General features: G+C 40.9%; 1 protein-coding gene across 6 annotated transcripts in view; it reads right to left on the bottom strand.

Moving 5' to 3' along the window:
* Nucleotides 1–21,888, bottom strand: part of LOC122551398 (double-stranded RNA-specific editase 1-like) — a 322,482-nt gene that overhangs the window by 194,119 nt on the left and 106,475 nt on the right. Inside the window, exon 1 of one of the 6 annotated variants that reach the window (XM_043693223.1) lies at nucleotides 5,402–5,540. The exons of the other annotated variants lie outside the window; for them this stretch is intronic. Within the exon in view, the coding sequence (XP_043549158.1) occupies nucleotides 5,402–5,501 (100 nt within the window). The 5' untranslated portion in view covers nucleotides 5,502–5,540. Of the gene's footprint in view, nucleotides 1–5,401; nucleotides 5,541–21,888 lie in introns of those variants that run through there. 6 annotated transcript variants of the gene reach the window in all.

The following is a 21,888-nucleotide window of genomic DNA, read 5'->3' as shown; positions in this document are numbered from 1 at the left end:
ATATGGCAACATTCCAGCTCTCAAGATCGGAAATCATTGACAAAATGTTCTGAACACTTGCTGTGATGTTAAATTCGAACAACAAGGTCTTTGATAATGTGAAATGTAAAGCAAGCAGCCATTAGGTCTCCCTGCCCAAGGGATTGTTCAATATAGACACAATCCCCAACTTTTATATCACATTTTCTAGCCACAGAACTGCATAAAAAAATTCATGTTCCAGTCGCACATATGAATAATTAACTACAGGAAATGCTGAAACTCCTTTATAAGTGTACGCTTAAATTTATATTGCCTCACCTAATTCCAAACAAATGCATCAACTCTCACTTCTCTTCAGTGAACTTGATCTGTCATTTGTCTGCATATTTTGAGTCACAATTTACTATACAACTTTTGAATTATCAGCAAACTTTGAAGTGCTGTGCTTTATAACCAAATCATCACAACACACCAAGAAAAGCGATGGTTCTAAAACTGATTCTTGAGGAACTCCAATCTATATTTTCTTTTAGTGCAAAAAGCCATTCACTCGATCCTGCTGTTTCCTCTCATTCAGCCAATTTCATAATTGTGCTGTCAATGCCCCTTCTTTTTTTCCTCCTCCCTACAGGGTTCAATTTGGCTGGCAAGACTATTATACGGCGTTTTTCAAAATCATTTTGCATGCTCAGACACACATCCCTCAAATCAAAACTTCTCTTGACTCCTCCACTGTTGCTCAATTATTAGATTGTTTATTTGATATTTAGTAACGGACAAGCAGAAATTCCCTTACATTAAAATTACAAAGGCTGAAGTCATTGTACTTGGTTCAATCACCAAACTCCATTCCATAATTATTGATGCCATTCTTCTCCCTCACAATTGGTTGAGGCCAAAGCAACCATTTCGTAATCTTGGTGCCAGAGATAATCTTGCAAAGAGCTTCTGACCGCATTACGAGGATCTACTATTCTAACTTTTTTAACATGACACAACATCACTCATCTCAGCTTATCCAATGCTCAAATCCTTGGTGATGCCTTAGATATCTCTAGACGTGACGATTACAAAGTTTTCTTGACTGGTCTCCCACATTCAAAACATGTATATGCGAGGTCTCATTAAACCGTGCTGCTCATATCTTAACTCTCAGTAATCCGCATTCACTAATCACTCATATGCTCACTGACTGACTTTGAATGCAGGTTGAGAATCATCTTAATCTCTCAAAGGTCTCATCTTTCCCCACATTTGTAACTCATCCACCTCCAAAGCCCACCAAAACATCTGTATTTATCTGATTCTGGTCTATAAAGTATCCCAGATTCATCATTTGCATTCTGTCTCCAGTTATCTTAAGTTCTACAATTAGTTTTTTTTTAAAAGATCTCTGCCTGGATTTTCTCCTTTAAGGCACGAACTAAAATCCACCTCTGATGTATTATTTATTTACGTGGTTCAATGTACTATTTTGCTTTTTAATTATAAAATCCCTACAGTGTGGAAACAGGCCATTTGGCCCAAAAAAACCAAACCAACCCTCTGAAGAGTAACCCATCCTGACCCATGCCCCAACCTTGTTACTCTGCATTCACTCTGGCTTATGCACCTAACCTCCCCATCCCTGAACACAATGGGCAATTCAGCATGGCCAATTCATCTAACTTGCACATCTTTGAACTGCGGGAGAAAACCACAGTACCTGGAGGAAACACAAGCATACATGGGGAGAATGTGCAAACCCCACAGAGACAGCCGCCCAAGACTGGAATCAAACCCAGGTCCCTGGTGCTGTGAAGCAGCAGTACCAACCATTGCGCCACCACGCTGCCCAATACTGTTCGAGTGATGCATCTTAACATGTTTATTGTGCAAAAGCTGTTAAATAAAATGATTATCAACTCTGTCATCTCAACAAAAATACTGAATAGAACTGATTAACCCCTATTTTTCTCAACAAGTCCAATGTTGTTTTTCTTTGTATCAATCCATACTTGTCCACATGATTTCAATCGAATCCTGGATTGTCATTTCTAAAAAAAATTCTCAGCATGGAGACTCAAGTGACTGGCCTTACTTACTGGGTTTCTCCTTTCATATCTTTTAAATCAAGATATAATTTACAATTCTCCAAGGCAATGGCACCACCCCCTCCCTTCCCCATTTAAGGAGGATTTGAGGATTATGGCCATTGGCGCTCAGTTTTCAGCTTTACTTCCCTCAATATCCTCAGATGCATCCCAACTTGTTCTGGTATCTTATTAACTTAAACATTCTTCACAGTCTGACTCAGGGCCAGCAAATTGTGAAAAGGCATTCTCGTGAATGCATTCCAGAATCTCTTTCCCCTCCCTGCCCTGTACACCATTATTCTTCCAATTTACATTAGGATCCCAAAATCTTAACTCAACAGTTCTTGCAATTCTGAAATTTCTGCAAATTCGCAACTCTCTTTCTCACAAGTTAATGGCCTGCAAACCACAACCAGTAACGTAATGGCACCTCTATTCTTTCTCAACTCTAACAGAACATATTCTTGAGCTTGAGTTCCTTCAGCTCATGACACCTATTGCACAGTGTACCATCATCCTTCAATTTATTTTAATCTTTTGATTTAGTAAATAATTTAACTTAACTCTAACTAAACACTCACCAATCAGCTGTTTTCTTTAGTAATTATGTCACTATTTTAAAGATTGATTAACTTAACTATCTTTACTTTTAAGTAAATCCTTTTGCATCTCACCAAAAGCACTGCCACAGTTCTGTAATGATAACTTTGGCTAATTTAACCTATTTTACTGCAGTTATTTAGCATATTTACATGACCAACACAACTATGCAAATTGTTAATTATTTATCCTCTCATTAAACATGGTCATATAGTTCTTGGCACTCCACAAAATGTTTACTACAAGCAATGCCCTCCTCAAAGTCCCTTAGTTTCTAATTGGGTCATAAACCATTCCAGGTCAAGATTTTTTTTCACAAATTTCAAAGAAAAAAGACCAGTTAAGACTAGGCACTGCACATGGCTAGATTTTTTAAAAACTACTACGCAATCACCAACTCATTTAAACATTCCTGTTTTTCACACTGCCTGGCTGCATTGATATCTGGACAGTCTGTTCACCACACTCTCGTCAAAGTCATTAAATCTAAACTATCCATGCAGAGAGTCCACTCGAAGGGCTAGCTAGATTCTAACGCTGGTAGCAAATATATTGCTGTAAAATGGATTCATTTCCTGGAATTTTTCTTTTAAAAAAAGAAACAAATTGACAGTCCCAGAATCAAACTATTTTTCTTCATGCAATTAATTTCTAAAGACATGAAATTTCAAATACCTTCTATAGGTCCAAAATAATCCTCATCCACTCACTTTACCATGTTTCCCATTTGAGCTTAATTATTGTACAAGGCACAGCAACCAGATCGTGATGTATGACTAATTGCCTAGTCTTCAGGGTACCTGCATATTCCACACTTAAGGATATTAAACTGACTGACCTATATTTCTCGAACAATTTGCTCCTTTTGGTAAAAAAAAGTAAACCAGAATAAAATGCAGCACCTGCTAGCCCCATATGTCTGTCTGTGTTACAGAAACACCTTATAAGCTTGAAGCAAATGTAGCCATCTCTTCTCTCATTTCTTCATGAATTACCCATTTGGTACTGAAATAGACATTTACAACATGGAAATTTATTTTACAGTAGATTCTTAACCAAATCCACACATTTCAGATCATATTTTGTCATCACCCTAAAATGTATCCACCACTGGTATTTTATTTTTTGCAAAGCCAGAAGTTCTCATAACACGGATGCTTTAAAATTTTGATATGTAGATTAAGAATGAAAGAACTGAGACATTGAGTGAAAACCTGTGCATTAACACTTTTCAAGATTATTACTTTCATCATTTCATTTTAGAACTTGCTCCCTTTCTTTAAATTCATCCTTTAACCGTTTTTCAGGATGTAATGTGTAATTCCTCAATTAAGAAAGCAAGCATACAAAACACTCTGACAGCAACTAAAATAGTTGGCTTTTGAAGATACACAAACACTGTGGGTGATCTAAGCTTTGATGTTCCTTGACACCAATAATCACTTCTGGCTGAAAAATCTCCAACAAGTTTTCTTTAAAATCACAATGAATTGATACAAATATAACACCAAGCCTGGTAAGAAACCTCCTAAAATATTTAAATGATTTATGAAATTATGATGGTCAAATATCGTAAGGAACCGGCTAAGTAGAGGTCCAGGATAGGTGAGTGAAGCTTTCAGATCGATCAACAAAGATCACTGGGATACAGTGCCTTAAAACAGTACAGAGAGCAGTTTCAAAATAAAGTAAACCTTGCATGTAACATTTGGTCCTGAGCTCTCATTCTGTGTATTTATATTTATCCTTTCCTTAAGGTTTGAGAATTGGGGAATTTTAAGATGAATTATTTCTGATTGATGATATCTGACTGAATATTCAAGCTCCAAAAGGCTAAGTACAACAATTAAGACCTCAAAAGATACACCAGAAGGCAGCAGGTCTCAAATTAATAAATCATCTGACTGCATTCAAGGCTCCTTACCTGCATTGCCAAACTAAGGTTACTCATGTAGACAACACCATTTATTGAAAAGGGGTCATCTTCTAGGATGCTTTCAGTGGAAGTACTGTACACGGTTAAAAATCCCAAGAAGACTGCAATTCTGTGCTTACATGGAGCAACCTGGAATGTTTCAAAATGACTTAACAGATACAACCTTAAATTCTACTTTCTTATCATGCCTCCACATTCATCCCCCAAATGAATTAGCTGAGGCTAAGTCTGGCAGGTGTTTTAAGTTCCTGCATTCTGATCACCTTGTGATTTAAGCCTTTAAGTTCTCTTTCACAAATATTTAGATGGTCAAATGTTTATTTCTGAATTATCTCAACCAAAGGTGAACATAAATTTGAATATCATAATATAGTTTAAAATACAACATTATGAAAAAAACAAGCTTACTTATTATTCAGAGGCTGTAACAGAAAATTGGAAGTTAAACTAAACATAAAGAATGTAATTATATACAGGTATGTTTAATATGATTCAGAATTTGCTCCACTATTACAATAAACCTGTCTAAGCAGACAACTAATAGCAGTTAAAACATCAGTGCCAAAAATGTTTATATCACTAAGTACAATTAATACCAATAGCTGAGGACATTCTATGCAAAATGCAACTGAAGTTCCAAGCCAAAAACCTTAATTAACCTCTGGAAAAAATAACCACCTTTCAGCATCTCAGTCCTAAAGAAGCATGCAATGTGCAAAATGAACCAAAATCTTTAGCTATCACAAGTCTGATCAACCCGCAGCTCTCACTATTTCTAGCACAGAGTTAAAAATATATTAAACTCTACCTTTCTTTTCTGACCGCTTCCTTCGACGCCTTTTGAACTTGCGCCTGACCAAATGAATAAAAGTGCCCATATTGACTGTCGCAGCCAGCAGTGAAGCCATACAGCACTGAGCTGGCTGTGCAGCTTGAACAGGTCAATGGCGCGCTAAATCTCTCGTCTGACTTAACAAAGTATATTAATACAGCAATTCATTTAGGCTATCACGCGCCTGCCGAGGTGACAGTTAACCCTGTGCTGACTCTTTCACAGTACCAGTTCCTTCATACTGTGAGAGACAGAGCAACTGCACTCTCACTCTACCCAAAACCAGCTCAGCTACAAATAAAAGGGAGATTCACCTTCAAACACATTTCTCCATATATTGAGACCTCTTAACAAAAAGCAGTTTCATTTGAAACAGCGTTTTTTATTTCAAAAGCTTCTCCACCTTTCCCATGCATAATAATAATCATATACACAAATCATTACTTCCTGCATGTTTTACATCAAAAACTGTCTGCAGAAGGATGAATTAAATCGTGAGTACTCGCCAGTGTGTATTTGTATAAAATTTTTGCACACACATACAGACCAGTTTGAATCTGACTTCTCGGGGTTACAACAGGGGGAATATTAGTGAGAGCTAATCACAGTAACATTTTTGTCATATATTGTAGGTTTAGCCATTCACCTTCCAAAAAGAGTTAGGACAAATATCTTCAGCATTAATTTAGGATGATGAAAGCCACCTGCAAGAATGCAGCAATACTAGGATTGTTATTGAACCGGGGAGGGGGGGGGTCAGTAAATTTTCCAACACACACCACAAATCAGGATCACCTTATGGTTTTGCTTAAATGTGTTCAAAAAAGTCACACAGATCACCACTTCAAAACAATTTGCAATTCCAAACATTCTGCATGATTTTAACTGTTGTCAAGCTACAGCCCAAATCTTATGATTACAGGTCGAATCCTCTAACTCAACTAAAGTCACTGAAGTGACTTGAAACAATGACCAACGTTGGTCATGTACATACAAGATTGTTCCACGAATCCAACAACAATGGTATAGATGGCCAACAGTACAACAACTTGGCCTGGGTGCACTGTATTGATATTTGTGACATGAATTTACTTGGAGCTTTCAAAATTAACATAAAATCAACAACTCCAGGTAAGCAGATCAGCTGGAATGTCAAAGCAACAGCAATGTTTACCTCCTGCCCCCATTGACTGTGCTTATCCATTCTTGCACAACTGCCAGTGTGTATCTCTCTCCCAGCTCTCAAAATCTCCAGAGTGCTCATCTACTCACAAACCCTGTTGAGTTCTCAGCTCTTCCTGCACCCAATCTCCCAATTCACCTTCCAGAATCTCTGCTCGTCTCTAACCAAAATTGAAGAATCACTACAGTCAAAGAGTGACAGGTGAAGGGCTTTTCATATTTTTCTTGAAACAGATGAGATGAAACATCATCAGGGATGGCAGAGGGCAGTGGAGTGAATGCCATCAAGGATTATAGAGTGAAAGTGAACACTGTTAGGGGGTGACAGAAGGGGAATTAACACACTTAGGGGTAAGGTGGGAGAACTAAACATTGTCAAGGGGTGTTGGTTGTTAGCACTGTCAGTGGGGTCAGGTGATGCAATTTTAGAAATTAACACCTTTATTCAAAAATAAATGGAAGTCAACAAATTCAACAGATAGGTTTAAGGTGCAAGCTTCAGTTCATGATGAATACAGATGGAATGGATGCACTGGAATTATATCTGAGAACTTGTTTCACCACAGTGTTCATCCCTTCTTCCCACCCGGATCTGGCATCAGAGACGCAATGGTTCTGGCAATAAATTGACAATGGTGCCACATGCACCCTCACCTATAATGAATGGAAAGCCTGGGAATTTTTGAGCACAGAAATGAGACAAAAGTAACTTCAAAACAAATTTCAGTATCCATGTTTTGCCTTGATCTAAACTACTAACGTTATTGAATTGGATGAATTTTCTTCATTTTAAAGCTAATTTTAATTGCATCTCTTGCTTTTTGTCCTTCCCTACTGATCCTTATCACTTGCACTCTATTGGTCCCATACTTCAATGATACTTTGTTCTCATTGCATGCAATTTTCAATTTCTGAGAAGCTCAGCAGAAGACTAAGGTCCAGACTTAAACATGGGTTAAGCCCTAGTAGCTCAAAGTGGTGCAGTCCGTATTTTAACTTTGACAAAAGCAAGTAAATGAAACTGAAAGATCTGTCCTTTAGTATCTAATGACCATCTCAAATACATTCATTGCCAACAATTGGTTCTCTCCTTGGCCTTAAATATGCTTATTGTTGTGGCAGCAACCGCAGGAAAAACAGGACAGCTGTCTCAGCCCTGCGAGAATCCAAAAGTTTACCCACACCAAGGGGATACAGGGACACCGCCAGTGACAAGACGATGGGTGAACGGACATTGGATCTCTTGGTAATTCAATAAATCTTAAATAGATTTTAAAATTGCCAGCATTAACGTGCACAATGTTAAATCCACTACACGATATGTTTCCACTTCAGTCTAACTGGCTAATATCAAAACAGACCTCTTGTTTTCTGCATGAGTGTAAGATCGCCCATCTCAGCAGCTACAGGAAATGGTTGACCTAGTGAGCCCAGAGGCCTTCAATTTGGTTATGGTGCAACGATTGCCATTCCTCTGGCCTGAGTATTTTGCGTAGGAGGCAACTTCACCATATCTGATGTAATGGAGGTGATGGGTGGGCACCTCCTCGGAGGAGACGTTATGTACAGAAACGATCCCCTGAGACTAATGAATGTGGTAAAGAGTGGGCGACTGGCTGTCATTTACCAGCTCCCACTGTTGCTGGCAATGTACAGTTCGGCCATTTTGGCCGGAGACTTGAACTGCATCATCGATGTGGGTGGACGAGCCGGAGGGGCTGACAGCAAACCGGATGTCATTTCCAGATTCCTGATGGAAACGGTTCAGAGTCACTGAGCCGCACAATGTCTTCAGCCCCCTTGCACTAAGATTGGATTGCTCTACATCAACATTGTTAGGGAAGTCTCAGTTGATGGGTGGGAATCGGAAAGCTTCCCAATCAGATCCAGAGGTTCGGCAGGGTTGCCCATTCTTGCCTGCCTTGTTTGTGTGCTGTATAGAGCCTTTAGTTGAGTCTATCAGGAAGGCTGTGAGCCTGCCTGATAGAGGGATGACTATTCCAGGCAGTGGAATCCTGCAGGTCAATGCTTCCCTGGACAGGGATGATGTCACAGTGTTCTGCATCAGTGTGCAGATTCATGAGCATCAGTGAATGGTTCAAACTGACTTCAGGTGCCGAGGTAAATTGATGCAAAAGCAAGGCCGGGTTCTTTGAGAACTGGGCTGAGCGATCCTTTGATCATCAGGTCAGATTATCTGAAGATGCTGGGAATGTGGTTTAGAGTGTGTGCTAAAACTTGGGACAGCATAGCACCAAGGTAAGGCAGAAACTGAGCAGATGGGAACACCTCGCCCTCTCCATTGCAGGTAGAAACCTGGTCATCAGGTGTAAGATACTCACTGCTGTTGTATGTGGCATTGGTCTGGTCTACTCCCCAAGCCTGTGCCACTGCAGTCACCCAAGTCACTTGGAGATCAAAGATGGACCATGTCTCAACGAACACCATGAATAAAGCCATATAAAACTGTTTCCGATGCCATCCCCAACTTGATGGCCACCTTATTGTGTGGCTGCATCAAGCTGTGCATCAACCCTTGACATGCAAACACTAAGTATTATCATATACTGAAATTCTACTTGTCCCTAGTGTTGTGAACTAATAGCAAGGAAAGATATGGAATTAGCTCTTTCTAGTTATGCTCAAAAAAATTTGCTCTTTTCCAAGAACAGGAAAATCTCAATAATTTCTGCCCTAACATGTGAATTTTGCAAATCACTTCAAGGTAAAGCACCTTGAATGTCTTTAGAATTTCTTGTGGATACTCTTCAAAAGATCATCCATCATTGAATCTAGAAAATAGAAAATTGCAGTGCAGAAAGAGGGTAAAAACTATGTACATACGAGGAAAGTCATTCCCTGGAACAGGGTTTTACCAAAGGAACTGCAGACTGGGCTGAAAATACATGTCTGCTTACAGAATTATTTGAACTACAGAATATCTGGATAAGGAGGCCTACGTAACATTCTAAGGAACAGATGCTCAAAACACTCTGAACAACATCGGGAAATCTTGCCAGATAACCAACAGTGATGATCACATTTACATCCATTTTGAAATTCCGAAAGCAATTTAAGTTTAATAATGTAAATTCAAGAGGTGTTGACCAACTCAAAAACTCAACATTTCAAAAAAGGTAGGAAATTTAACTCAAGATGCATAATATTCTGGTGGTTGTATTTTATCAATGTCACATTGATAAACCAGGAACAATGGTGGCTAAAGCACAAGTTCATGTATTCAGAACGGACAGGTTTGACTGTCAAGAATCATTGATCCAATTATGATAATTTGCTCCATGATTTATAAAAATCCCTACAGAAAGTATTCAAATCTTTGCGCTCGATCCAGCAACCAACCTTATCATTGCTAATCTGTTTTACAACTTACCTCACTCCAAAACCCTAAACAGCCTTGCCTAGCAAAAGAAAATCCACCAAATATGCCCCTGGGAAACATTACAGACCTGAAATGTTAACTCTGTTTCTCCCTGAATACATATTACCAAATCTGCTTAATATTTCAATCATTTTCCATTCCATTTCTGATTTCCAGCATCCACAGCATTTTGCTTCTGGAAAAATTTCATTCTTGAAATTCTGGATTGATCCCGAGTCTCTGCAGCTTTTTTCATACTTTCACTGAGTGAAGGACGACATTCTGACATCACCCCAAAACAGCCCACTCTGAACAATGTGCTTCTTTGTTTGTGAGCAGAATGTTTCTGATTTCTTCAACATTAGACTATGTAAAACTGAAAGGGAGAGAGAGAGAGAGAGAGAGAGAGAGAGAGAGAGAGAGAGAGAGAGACAGAGACAGAGAGAGAAAGAGAGAAAGAAAGAGAGAGAGGGAGAGAGAATTACATGATTTGGAGATGCCGGTGTTGGACTGGGGTGTACAAAGTTAAAAATCACACAACACCAGGTTATAGTCCAACCGGTTTAATTGCAATTAAACCTGTTGGACTATAACCTGGTGTTGTGTGATTTTTAACTGAGAATTACAAATTACATCAATAACACTGACTGCAGTAGACGTGAAGGAAACTAAACCTAACCATGACCCCAGCTGCAGGGACTGTCAGTGTCTGCTGATAACAGTTATTAGAACTCACCAAAGTAAAATACTGCATGTCTTAAGGAAAGTCTCTCTTTTAAAGCAAACCATTCATACAGGTCAAATAATATCAAACACAGCTGACATAACAAATACTCTAATGCTGTTTTATTCAAACACATTTGCAATGGAAAGCTTGACAGTACAAGTGAACAGCACTCTTTAATTGCTTAACTTTGTATGTCACCAACTATGGAATCTGAAAACAGTGCAGTAGTTGATTCGTTGCACAACAATTTATTCTGAGAATAATGTTCTTGAGAATCAGACCCAGAATCAGTGATTGAAGTAGATTGCTCATCCTTGCGCCTGAATGTACAGCAGATTTGCCTCAAACTAACAGACTTGTATTTCAGTGAACAGTCCTGAAAGTGAAATATACCGTATATGAAATCTGCTAACAAGTGGTGTCCACATCTCAGGTTTTCATGAGTTAAAAGTGTTTATGTACCAGTTGAGTGCATATGCGTTTCTGTTCAAAATCTATTGTCACATTACACCATGCCAATTTCACCTGAAAGTCAAGGTTCACTAATGATGGATTTTATTATAAGCTATATTTCATCCAATCCAATGACACAGTTTTTGCATCACTAAGGAATGGCACATTATGATAAATGTTTTTTCAGAATGGTATGCAATTCTTAAATGCCCATGCTCTTCAAGTTTCAGTGTCACTTATGCCCTTTCACTTCACATTCCATCCATCAGCTTTGCCCTAAATGTTGCGTTACAAACAATGAATCCAGCATCACGCTCAGTTATTGGGTGGGTGGGGGAAGAGAAGAGAGAGAGAGAGAGAGAGAGATCAACCTTCTGAGCATGCACGTACAGAAATTCAAAGTTCCTATCTGAATGACAATCTTGCACCAACAACTGTACCTTGCTAATAGCATGGAGTTCTGATACTCACCCCATTGTTATCCATAAAACAAGGCACGACAAAGTTAAACTGATGCATTCATTCAGGTGTATGTGAACTTCAAATGGCACCATTAGCAATAATTACTCACTGTCCAATAACCAACCTGGGTCTGAAAAGTTACTTTGCTTTTTACAATTAGGCAGTCTCAATCCTTTAGAATTTATTTAGTTCTGAGGATTTTTAAAAATATAATACTTTTTTTTATATTTTCTGCCTTTAACTCTCTTACTCCTGTATTTATTTAGCAATGTTTCACTTCCTCTAGGTCCATTTCTGACTCACCCTTTCACTTCCTCAACATCTGTTTCCATTTCTGCAGATAGGCTGGTCAGCAATATCCACAACAAACCCACCAACTCCCACCTTGACTACACATCCCCACACTCTGCTCGATTCTCCCAGTTCCTCTGTCTCCATCACATCTGTTCTGAGAATGACAAAATCCATAAGAGGGTCTTTGAAATGTCCACCTTCTTCGTCAACCGAGGATTTCCCACCACCGTGGCTGTCAAGCCCCTCAGCTGGTTCTGACCCACCCCCTGCATTTTGGCCCTCAGCCCCTCTCTTCCTCCACCTAACATCCCATCAGCATCCACATCCAGAGGATTATTAGCCAACATTTCTGCCACCTCCACTGAGGCTCCATCAACAAAATAATATTCCCCTCCCCTGCCATGACAGCCTTCCAGAGGGACCATTCCGTCTCGTGACACCCTGGTTCACTTCTCCTTCGCTCCTAACATGTCGCCACAGCCCCATGGAACATCCCCCCTCCAACTGCAGGAGGTACAACACCTGCCCATTGACTTCCTCCCTCCTCAGTATCCAAAAGCCCAAATACCCTCTCCAAATGAAACAGCACTTCACTCAATGAAAATGGGAAGACTTCAAAAATGAGATAACGAGAGTCCAGAGACTGGTAGGTGTAAGGGTGAAAGGCAAGAGTGGTATGTGTAGGGAATGCTGGAGGACTAGAGAAATTGAGGTTTCAGTCAAGAAAAAGAAAGCAGCATATGTCAAGTATAGACAGCAGAGATTGAGTGAATCCGTAGAAGAGTACAAAGGCAGGAGGAGGATACATAAAAGGGAAATCAGGAGGGCAAAAAGACGACATGAGATAGCTTTGACAAACAGGGTTAAGGAGAATCCAAAGGAGTCTATAAATATATTAAGGACAAAAAGGTAACTAGTGAGAGATTAGGGCCCCTCAAAGATCAATAAGGCAGCCTATGTGGAACCGCAGCAGATGGCAGAGATACTAAATGACCTATGCATTACCACCCACTTCACCTTCAACAATAAAGCCGACTGACAAACCAACAGAACACCCATGGGATCTTTGATACCGGGGTTCTTAGCAGAGGCAGTAATGCAGAGACTCGAACAAACAGCTCTGCCAAACATCCAACCCAAACTTTGGATCCGCTACGTGGATGACACCTTTGTCATCACTGAACGAAACAAATTAGAGGAAACCTTCAAGACCATCAATAATACCCTTATTGGCATAAAATTCACTAGAGGAGGAAAACAAACTGCCATTCCAAGATGTCCTAGTACAGCGAACAGCCAATGGGGAACCTTAAACCAGTATCTTCAGGAAAACAACATATACTGACCAAATACTGAACTACAGATGTAATCATCCCAACACCCACAAACGAAGCTGCATTAGAACATTATTTCAACAAGCCGCCACACACTGCAGCACAAAGGAACTATTCAGAGCAGAGGAAAATCACTTCCAGTGTATTCAAAAAGAACGGGTACCGAATGAACATAATCCGCTGATTTCTCAGCAACAAACCCTAACAAGCAGACAAAACACATCCAGAAACCTTAGCCACTCTCCCCTACATTAAAGACATCTCAGAAATGACTGCCAGACTACTCAGACCTCTTACCATCATGGCAGCCTGCAAACCCACCAACACATTAAAACAGCAGCTAATGAACTTGAAACGCCCTATATACAGGCAACAAGCAAAACTAATGTCATGTACAAAATACCTTGCAAGATGCCATATTGGATTTGGTACTGGGTAATGAACTGGATATATTTCCCTCCCCTCCCCTATCAGCGTTCCGAAAAGACCACTCCCTCCGTGACTCCCTTGTCAGGTCCACACCCCTCACCAATCCAACCTCCACTCCCGGCACCTTCCCCTGCAACCGCAAGAAATGCAAAACTTGCGTCCACACCTCCCCCCTTATTTCCCTCCAAGGCCCCAAGTGATCCTTCCATATCCGCCACAAATTCACCTGCACATCCACACACATCATTTACTGCATCCGCTGCACCCGATGTGGCCTCCTCTGTATTGGGGAGACAGGCCGCCTACTTGCGGAACGTTTCAGAGAACACCTCTGGGACACCCGGACCAGCCAACCCAACCACCCTGTGGCTCAACACTTCAATTCCCCCTCCCACTCCACCAAGGACATGCAGGTCCTTGGACTCCTCCATCGCCAGACCATAGCAACACGACGGCTGGAGGAACAACGCCTCATCTTCTGCCTAGGAACCCTCCAACCACAAGGGATGAACTCAGATTTCCCCAGTTTCCTCATTTCCCCTCCCCCCATCTTGTCTCAGACCTAACCCTCGAACTCAGCACCACCTTCCTAACCTGCAATCTTCTTCCTGACCTCTCCGCGCCCAACCCCACTCCGGCCTATCACCCTCACCCTAATCTCCTTCCACCTATCGCATTTCCAACGCCCTTGCCCCAAGACCCTCCTCCCTACCTTTTAGCTTAGCCTGCTTGGCACACTCTCCTTGTTCCTGAAGAAGGGCTCATGCCCGAAACGTCGATTCTCCTGCTCCTTGGATGTTGCCTGACCTGCTACACTTTTCCAGCAACACATTTTCAGCTAATGAACCCAGCCAGGTATTAAATTTGGAGGTAGGTGAGCACTTTGGCGATTGTGACCATAATTCGATTATGTTTACAACAGCAATAAGTATAAACCACAGGAAAAGAGGTATAACTGGGGGGAAGATAGTTATGATGCAATTAGGCAAGATTTAAGATGCATAGGATTGGGAAGGAAGCTGCAGGGGATGGACACTCTTGAAATGCGGAGCTTATTCAAGGAAAAGCTACTGCAGGTCCTCTAAGTATATACCTATCAGGCAGGGAGGTAGTTGTCAAGAGAGGGAACCATGGTTTACTACTGAATTTGAAATTCTTGTCAAGAGGAAGAGGAAGGCTTACTGAGGATGAGGCATGAAGGCTCAGTTAGGGGGCTTGAGGGCTATAAGTTAGCCAGAAAAGATCTAAAGAGAAGGCTAAGAGGAGCCAGGAGGGTACATGAGAAGTTGTTAGGGGATAGGATCAAGGAAAACCCCAAGGCCTTCTGTAGATATATCAGGAATAAAATAATGATGACAATAAGAATAGGGCCAAAGATAGTAGTGGAAAGTTGTGTGTGGAATCTGAGGACATAGGGGAAGCGCTAAATGAATATTTTTCATCAGTATTCATGTTGTTAATGAGAATACGGAGACCCAGGCTACAAGATTGAATGGGATGGGGGGTTGACAAAGAGGAGGTTTTAGAAATTTTGGAAAATCTGAAAATAGTTAAGGCCCTGGGGCTGGATGGGATTTTTCCTCGGATTCTCTGGGAAGCCAGGCAGGAATTTACTGAGCTTTTGGCTTTGATCATTAGGTCATCATTGTCAACAGGAACAGTGCCAGAAGACTGGAGGATAGCAAATGCTGTTCTCTCCTTTAAGGAGGGAAGCTGAGGCAACCCTGGTAATTATAGGTCAGTGAGCCCTACTTCGGTTGTGGGTAAGGTGTTGGAAAAGTTTATGAGATAGGATTTATAATCATCTGGAGAGGGATAATTTGATTAGGGATAGTCAACATTGTTTTGTGTGAGGTTTGCGTGCAAACCTTATGGAGTTCTTAGAGAAGGTGATAAAACAAATGGATGAAAGGTGGTTGATGTGGTGAATATGGAGCTGAAAAATGTGTTGCTGGAAAAGGTCAGGCAGCATCCAAGAAGCAGGAGAATCGACGTTTCGGGCATAAGGCCTTCTTCAGGAATGAGCTCCATGGTGAATATGGACTTCAGTAAGGTACTTGATAAGGTTCCACAAGGTAGGATATTGCACAAAATAAAGAGTTTCAGGATTGAAGGCGATTTCGCAGTTTGGATCAGAAATTGGCGAGCTGAAAGAAGACAGAGGTGGTGGTTGATAGGAAATGTTCATCCTGGAGCTCAGTTACCAGTGGTGTGCCGCAAGTATCTGTTCTGGGGCCACTACTGTTTGTAATTTTTTAAATGATCTGAAGGTAGGCTTAGAAGGATGGGTTAGTAAATTTGCAGATGACACTAAGGTAGGCAGAGTTGTGGACAGTGCCAAAGGATATTATAGATTACAGAGGGACATAGATATGATGTAGATTAGATTACTTACAGTGTGGAAACAGGCCCTTCGGTCCAACAAGTCCACCCCGACCCTCCGAAGAGCAACTCTCCTCGACCATTCCCCTACATTTACCCCTTTGCCTAACACTACGTGCAATTTAGCATGGCCAATTCACCTAACCTGCACATTTGTGTGTTGTGGGAGGAAACCGGAGCAGCCGGAAGAAAGCCACACAGACATGGGGAGAATATACAAACTCCACACAGACAGTTGCTTGAGGCGGGAATTGAACCCAGGTCTCTGGTGCTGTGAGGCAGCAGTGCTCACCACTATGCCGCCCCCATAGAGCTGGGCTGAGAAGCAGCAAATGGAGTATAATGCAGAAAAGTGTGAGATAGTTCACTTTGGAAGAAGTGACAAAAATGCAGAGTGCTGGGCTAATGGTAAAATTCTTGGCAGTATAGATGAAGAGAAATCTCAGTGTCCAGGTGCACAAATTCCTGAATGTTGCCACCCAGGTTGATAGGGTTGTTAAGAAGGCATATGGTGCGTTGGCATTTATTGGAAGAGGGATTGAGTTTCAGAGCCATGAGGTCATGCTTCAGCTGTACAAGACACTGGGAAGGGCGCAGCTGCAGTATTGTGTGCAGTTCTGATCACCACATTCCAGAAAGGATGTGGAAGCTTTGGAAAGAGTTCAGAAGAGATTTACGAGAAGGTTGCCTGGTATAGAAGGAACATATTATGAGGAAAGGCTGAGGGAACTGACGCTGTTTTCTTTGGAGAGAAGAAAGTTGAGAGGTGACCGAATCGAAACATATCAGATAATCAGGGGGTTAGATAGGGTGGACAGCAAGAGCCCTTTTCCTCGGATGGTGAAGGCTGACACAAGGGGACACAGCTTTAAATTGAGAGGTGATAGAAATAGGACAGATATCAAGGGTCGTGTCTTTACTCAGAGTTGTAGGGGCATGGAACAGCCTACCTGCCTGTAGACTCGCCGCCGTTAAGGGCATTTAAATGGGCATTGAACATATATTTGGATAATAATGGAACGGTGTAGGTGAGATGGGCATCAGATTAATTTTGCAAGTCTACGCAACAGAGGGCTGAAGGGCCTGTACTGCGCAGTAAGGTTCTATGTTCTAAAGAGGAAGTGGAGGAGGCTGGTAGAATAACAACATCTGAAAGGCATCTGGATGGGTTGAATAGGAAGGGTTTAGAAGGATATGGGCCAAGTGCCGGCAAATGGGACGAGATTAGGTTAGGATATCTGGTCAGTATGGATGAGTTGGACTGAAGGGTCTGTTTCCGTGCTTTACAGTTCTATGACTCTAAGTCTATTGCATTCGCTGTTCACAATGTGATCGCCTCTGCACTGGGGAAATGAATCGCAAACAGAGTGACCACTTTGCAGAACCTATGTTCTGTCAGCAAATATTACCAAGCTTCCAGTTGCTTGCCACTTCAACACACCACCTTGTTCCCTTGACAACAGCTCTGCCTCAGGCTTTCTGCAGTGCTCCAGCAAAATTCAATGCAAGCTGGAAGAACAGCACCTCATTTTTGTTTGGGAACTCAATAGCCTTCTGCCGCAATTGAGTTCAACAGTTATAGAACTTGAGCACTCCCATGTCCTTATCCCAATCCATACATACCAGGCCTCGTCATCACATGGGTCAACTACCACACACAACCTACTGTCAGCTGCCAGTAGTCCCCAGTAGCAGCTTTTCATTCTTTACCCGCTCCTTTATCTATCCAACATGCTTTCTCTCTCTCTTTGGGCTTTTTACTCCCACCACCTTTTCCCCACCCTATCTACTGCATATAAAGCATCCTTTTGCTAGCTATCAGTTTTGAAAGGTCACTGGACCTGAAATTTTAACTCTGATTTCTCACCACAGATGCTGCCAGACATGCTGTGCTTTTCCAGCAACTTGTTTTTGTTTCTGATTTCCAGCATCCACAGTTCTTGATTTTTCTGTTTCAGCATTTCATTTTCTCTACAGGGTTCAAATGTCGTTTATTATTTCTGTTTAAATCATGTATAGGTGAGGATGCGTCAATCCGATTGGTTGGAGTTTCTTGTCCCTCTCATAACCCAAACAGAATCAGACACCTGATGACACCAAACGCAAAAACTCCTCAAGCAGCCACCAGTATAATGAACAACAAGAGCATTTCTTCATTTCCAAATGCAAAGGAATTCTTGTTCCAATGAACAGTTCTCCATTTCCAAGATTTTCACCCCAAGTAAGGCACTCAGCATTAGAATATCCGAGCAGCATCAACACACAATTCCTTGCAAGAAATCAGTTCAGAACAGCCCAAATCCTTAGAATCACCATCTATGGATTTCAAATCAAAGTAATTTTTGAGCTGGAGATCAAATGCTGGCTCACGTGTACCTTGTTTCTTTGCATGTCTTTCACTGTAAATCCAAAAAATTTGAGACCCGTGAACAAAATAAGATAACAAACTAAGATTAGGAGCATAGGAAACACAGGTATGGCCATTCAATGAAGTCATGGCTAATCTTCTGCCTTCGGCCTATATCCCTTAATACCTTTGCGAAACTAAAAATTACCTATTTCAGATTTAAAATTAGCAACTTATCCAGTATCTCTGGAAGACTGGTCTAAACATTTACACCCTTTGTGTGTCTAAGTGCTTCCTAACATGTCTCCATAACAGTCTGGCCCTAATTCTCAAACGATATAGTCCTAGAATCCCCAACCACTGTAAATAGCTTGTCTTTACTTTCTCTGTCATTTCCTGTTAATATCATGAAGACTTTCATCAGATCACTCATTCATTTTCTAAATTCTGGAGACAACAGGCCTAACATGTGTAATCTCTCCTGATACCTGGACTTCAGAGATGAAGTTATCATTGTTGTCAACCTCCATTGTACTTCCTCCAAGGCTAATATATCCCTCCTTCATAAGATGCCCAGATCATAAAATGCACAGTAGTCTTAGTGAGGTCGAACCAGGGTTTGTATAACTGCAGCATTTACTTCTGCGTTGTTGTACTCCAGATCCTCTCGATATGAAGGCCAGCATTCCATGAGCTTTCTTGATTATTTTCTGCACCTGTTCATGACATTTTCAAGATCCATCCACTGAACCCCAAAGTCACTTCAGCCATCCAATCTATTTAACTACCTACCATTTAGAAAATACACTGATGTATCTTTTTTGATCAAAAAAAATCCACTTACTTACATTGAACTCCATCTGCCACAGCTTTGCCCAACTTAGTCTATCAATATCTCTTTGTTATTTTAGGCTATCTACACTATTTCCAATTTCACTGAAATTTGTAATCAGCAAATTTGTAAGTATGACTTTCAATGCCATTATCCAAGTTGCTTATAAATAATGTGAATAATTGAACCCAACCACAGGTCCCTGTGGGACAAAGCTGATCACATCCTGTCAATTTGAGAACCCACTCATTATCCGAACCTACTGTCACCTGCCACTCAACTAATTTCCCAACCATGCCAGTAACTTGACCTCAAGTTTATATTCATTCTCTGTAGGTTTCTACTTTAGTTAACAGTCTCTCATGTGGGACTTCTTCAAAGAGCCTCTGGAACTACATTACATGCAAACAACATCCATACACATTCCCCTGTCCACCACCTTAGTCATCTCTTCAAAAAAATATTTTATGAGGTTTGTCAGGCATGACCTGTCATGTGTGGTTAACTGAAAATTTTCAAGGTGTTCGGTTGCCCTTTCCTCGATTATAGATTCCAATAACTGATCATAGCTGAGGATAAAGATTGTAGCAAAGAATGCTTGGGCCTCGGTATTCATAATATGTATCAACAATTTAGATGAGGGAACCAAGTGCCAAATTTCTAAACATGAGGCAGGATTAAATGGTGAGGCTGACATAAACAGGTTCAAGGATTTAGACAAGTTGCGTAGGGGTAAATACATGACAGATGCAGCTTAACCTGGAGAAGTGTGGGGTTGTCTGCATTTTTTGCTAAAATGGAATAGCAGAGTGTTACTTAGATACCGACAGACTGAGAAATGTTAAAGTACAAACATTGTTGTACACCAGGAACTAAAAACAAGTATGCAGGCACAGCAAACAAGCAATTAGGAAGTAAATGGCATCTTGGCCGTCACGACGAGAGGGATTAAGTACATTAAAAAGTAAGTCTTACTGCAGCTGCATAAGAACTTGGTGCGATCACACATGGAGTATCGTGTGCACTTTTAGTCTCCTTACCCAAGGAACAATGCACTTATAAAGAGCGAATGTACTGATGATTGAGAAGACGGTAGGTTTGTTACTCAAGGTTACTCATTGGGTTGACTGAGTTGGTGTTGGTTGGGGATTTTGATAATGATTTTGATTCCCTCGCCTAAATTGAAACATATAAAAGATTTTTGACAGGGCTTATTAGACTGGGCTAGGGATAATGTTTCCCTTGTGCAAGGGTTGGGGTGAAGGTGTCCAGAACCATGGATCATGATGAAACATGGTAGGCAATTTCAGATTAATAGGAGGAGAAATTTCTTCACTCAGAGGATGGTGAACCTATGGATTTCTTAACACAGAAAGCTGAAGAAGTCAAGACACTGAATATATATTTAAGAAAGAAAGAAATAGATTTCCAGAGCCTAAAGGTATCAAGGCACACAGGAGAGAGGGAGATTATGGCATGGAGATACAGAATCAGCCATGATGATGGTGGAGTGAGCTTAATGGGCTGCATCGCCTTCTCCTCCGTTTCCTATGTTTCATCTTCACAATGCCATGCTTTTCCTTAAATCCAGTCATTCATCATTGCAGGCGATCGAGCCTCTTTGCAAGACTAGATTCTATTTGCTGCTGGATCAGACCACTGATAGAAACATTCTTTTGCTTGGACTGCCTTGAACGAAGTTAGTTAGATTAGCCAACAGTTCTGCTACTTTTCTTGGGTGAACAGATAGTCTACTAGTCCGACTGTTTCAAGATGCTCGCTTCGACTTTCAAAATGGTTGACCATCACAATAATGTCCTTTTTTTCACCATGTGCTAGTTTTCCACTTGCTGCATCAACTTTACATTCTCTCCAAATTAACACTAACTTTTCTCCCCCAAGGTTCAGCCACGCTCAAAACCACACATCCTTTCACAATGAGATCTGAATGTCAAATGTCGACCTATTCAGCACTCCATGATTTTATGTTCTTCTACAGCCTGACTTCACTCTCACTGGTAAATGCAGTTGTGTGACAGATTTGCACAAGTTCAGTTAATCTGGAGTTATAACTGACATTTAAGATAATCTTGGATTTATCACTGATAATTTCAGTGGAACTGGAGTTGGACATAATTGAAACTTGACTCATCACTATTTCGCCCCTCAATTTCCAGCAAAGCAATGTTCTGCTTTTGTATCCCCATAGTGAAGATGTATGTGCAAAGTGCGCAAACAAAACAAAATTATAGCATGAGTGACAAGGTCCTTCAACACTGGTGTCTGTCCCAAAGTTGACAAAATCAAGTCAGACTTTAACACATTTTGATGAAACAGTAACTGGATCACAAGTTATCAAAGACCTGCTTATATATGCAGATTTTATCATTCAATCAAGCTTAAAGCAAGTTCTGATGCTAACACCCAACCTCAGCTTCACCTCTTAAATATACTCTGTCTCTCAACTTCCTCAGCTACTACTTCTTGGATTCAACATTTTGTGTATCCGCATTGCTTTCACTTCATCATTAAAACCCATGCCTTCAGTTGCCTAGCTCTGTATCCTTGAATTTACTCCATAAAACCTCTGCCTCTGCACATCTTTCACCAAACTTGAGAATATGTTTGTTCATCTACTGCAT

This window comes from Chiloscyllium plagiosum, chromosome 7 (genome assembly GCF_004010195.1).
Source record: "Chiloscyllium plagiosum isolate BGI_BamShark_2017 chromosome 7, ASM401019v2, whole genome shotgun sequence".
In the NCBI taxonomy this organism is placed as follows: domain Eukaryota; kingdom Metazoa; phylum Chordata; class Chondrichthyes; order Orectolobiformes; family Hemiscylliidae; genus Chiloscyllium; species Chiloscyllium plagiosum.
The sequence above is the reverse complement of the archived record's forward strand: the minus strand, read 5'-3'. Positions and strand labels throughout refer to the sequence as shown.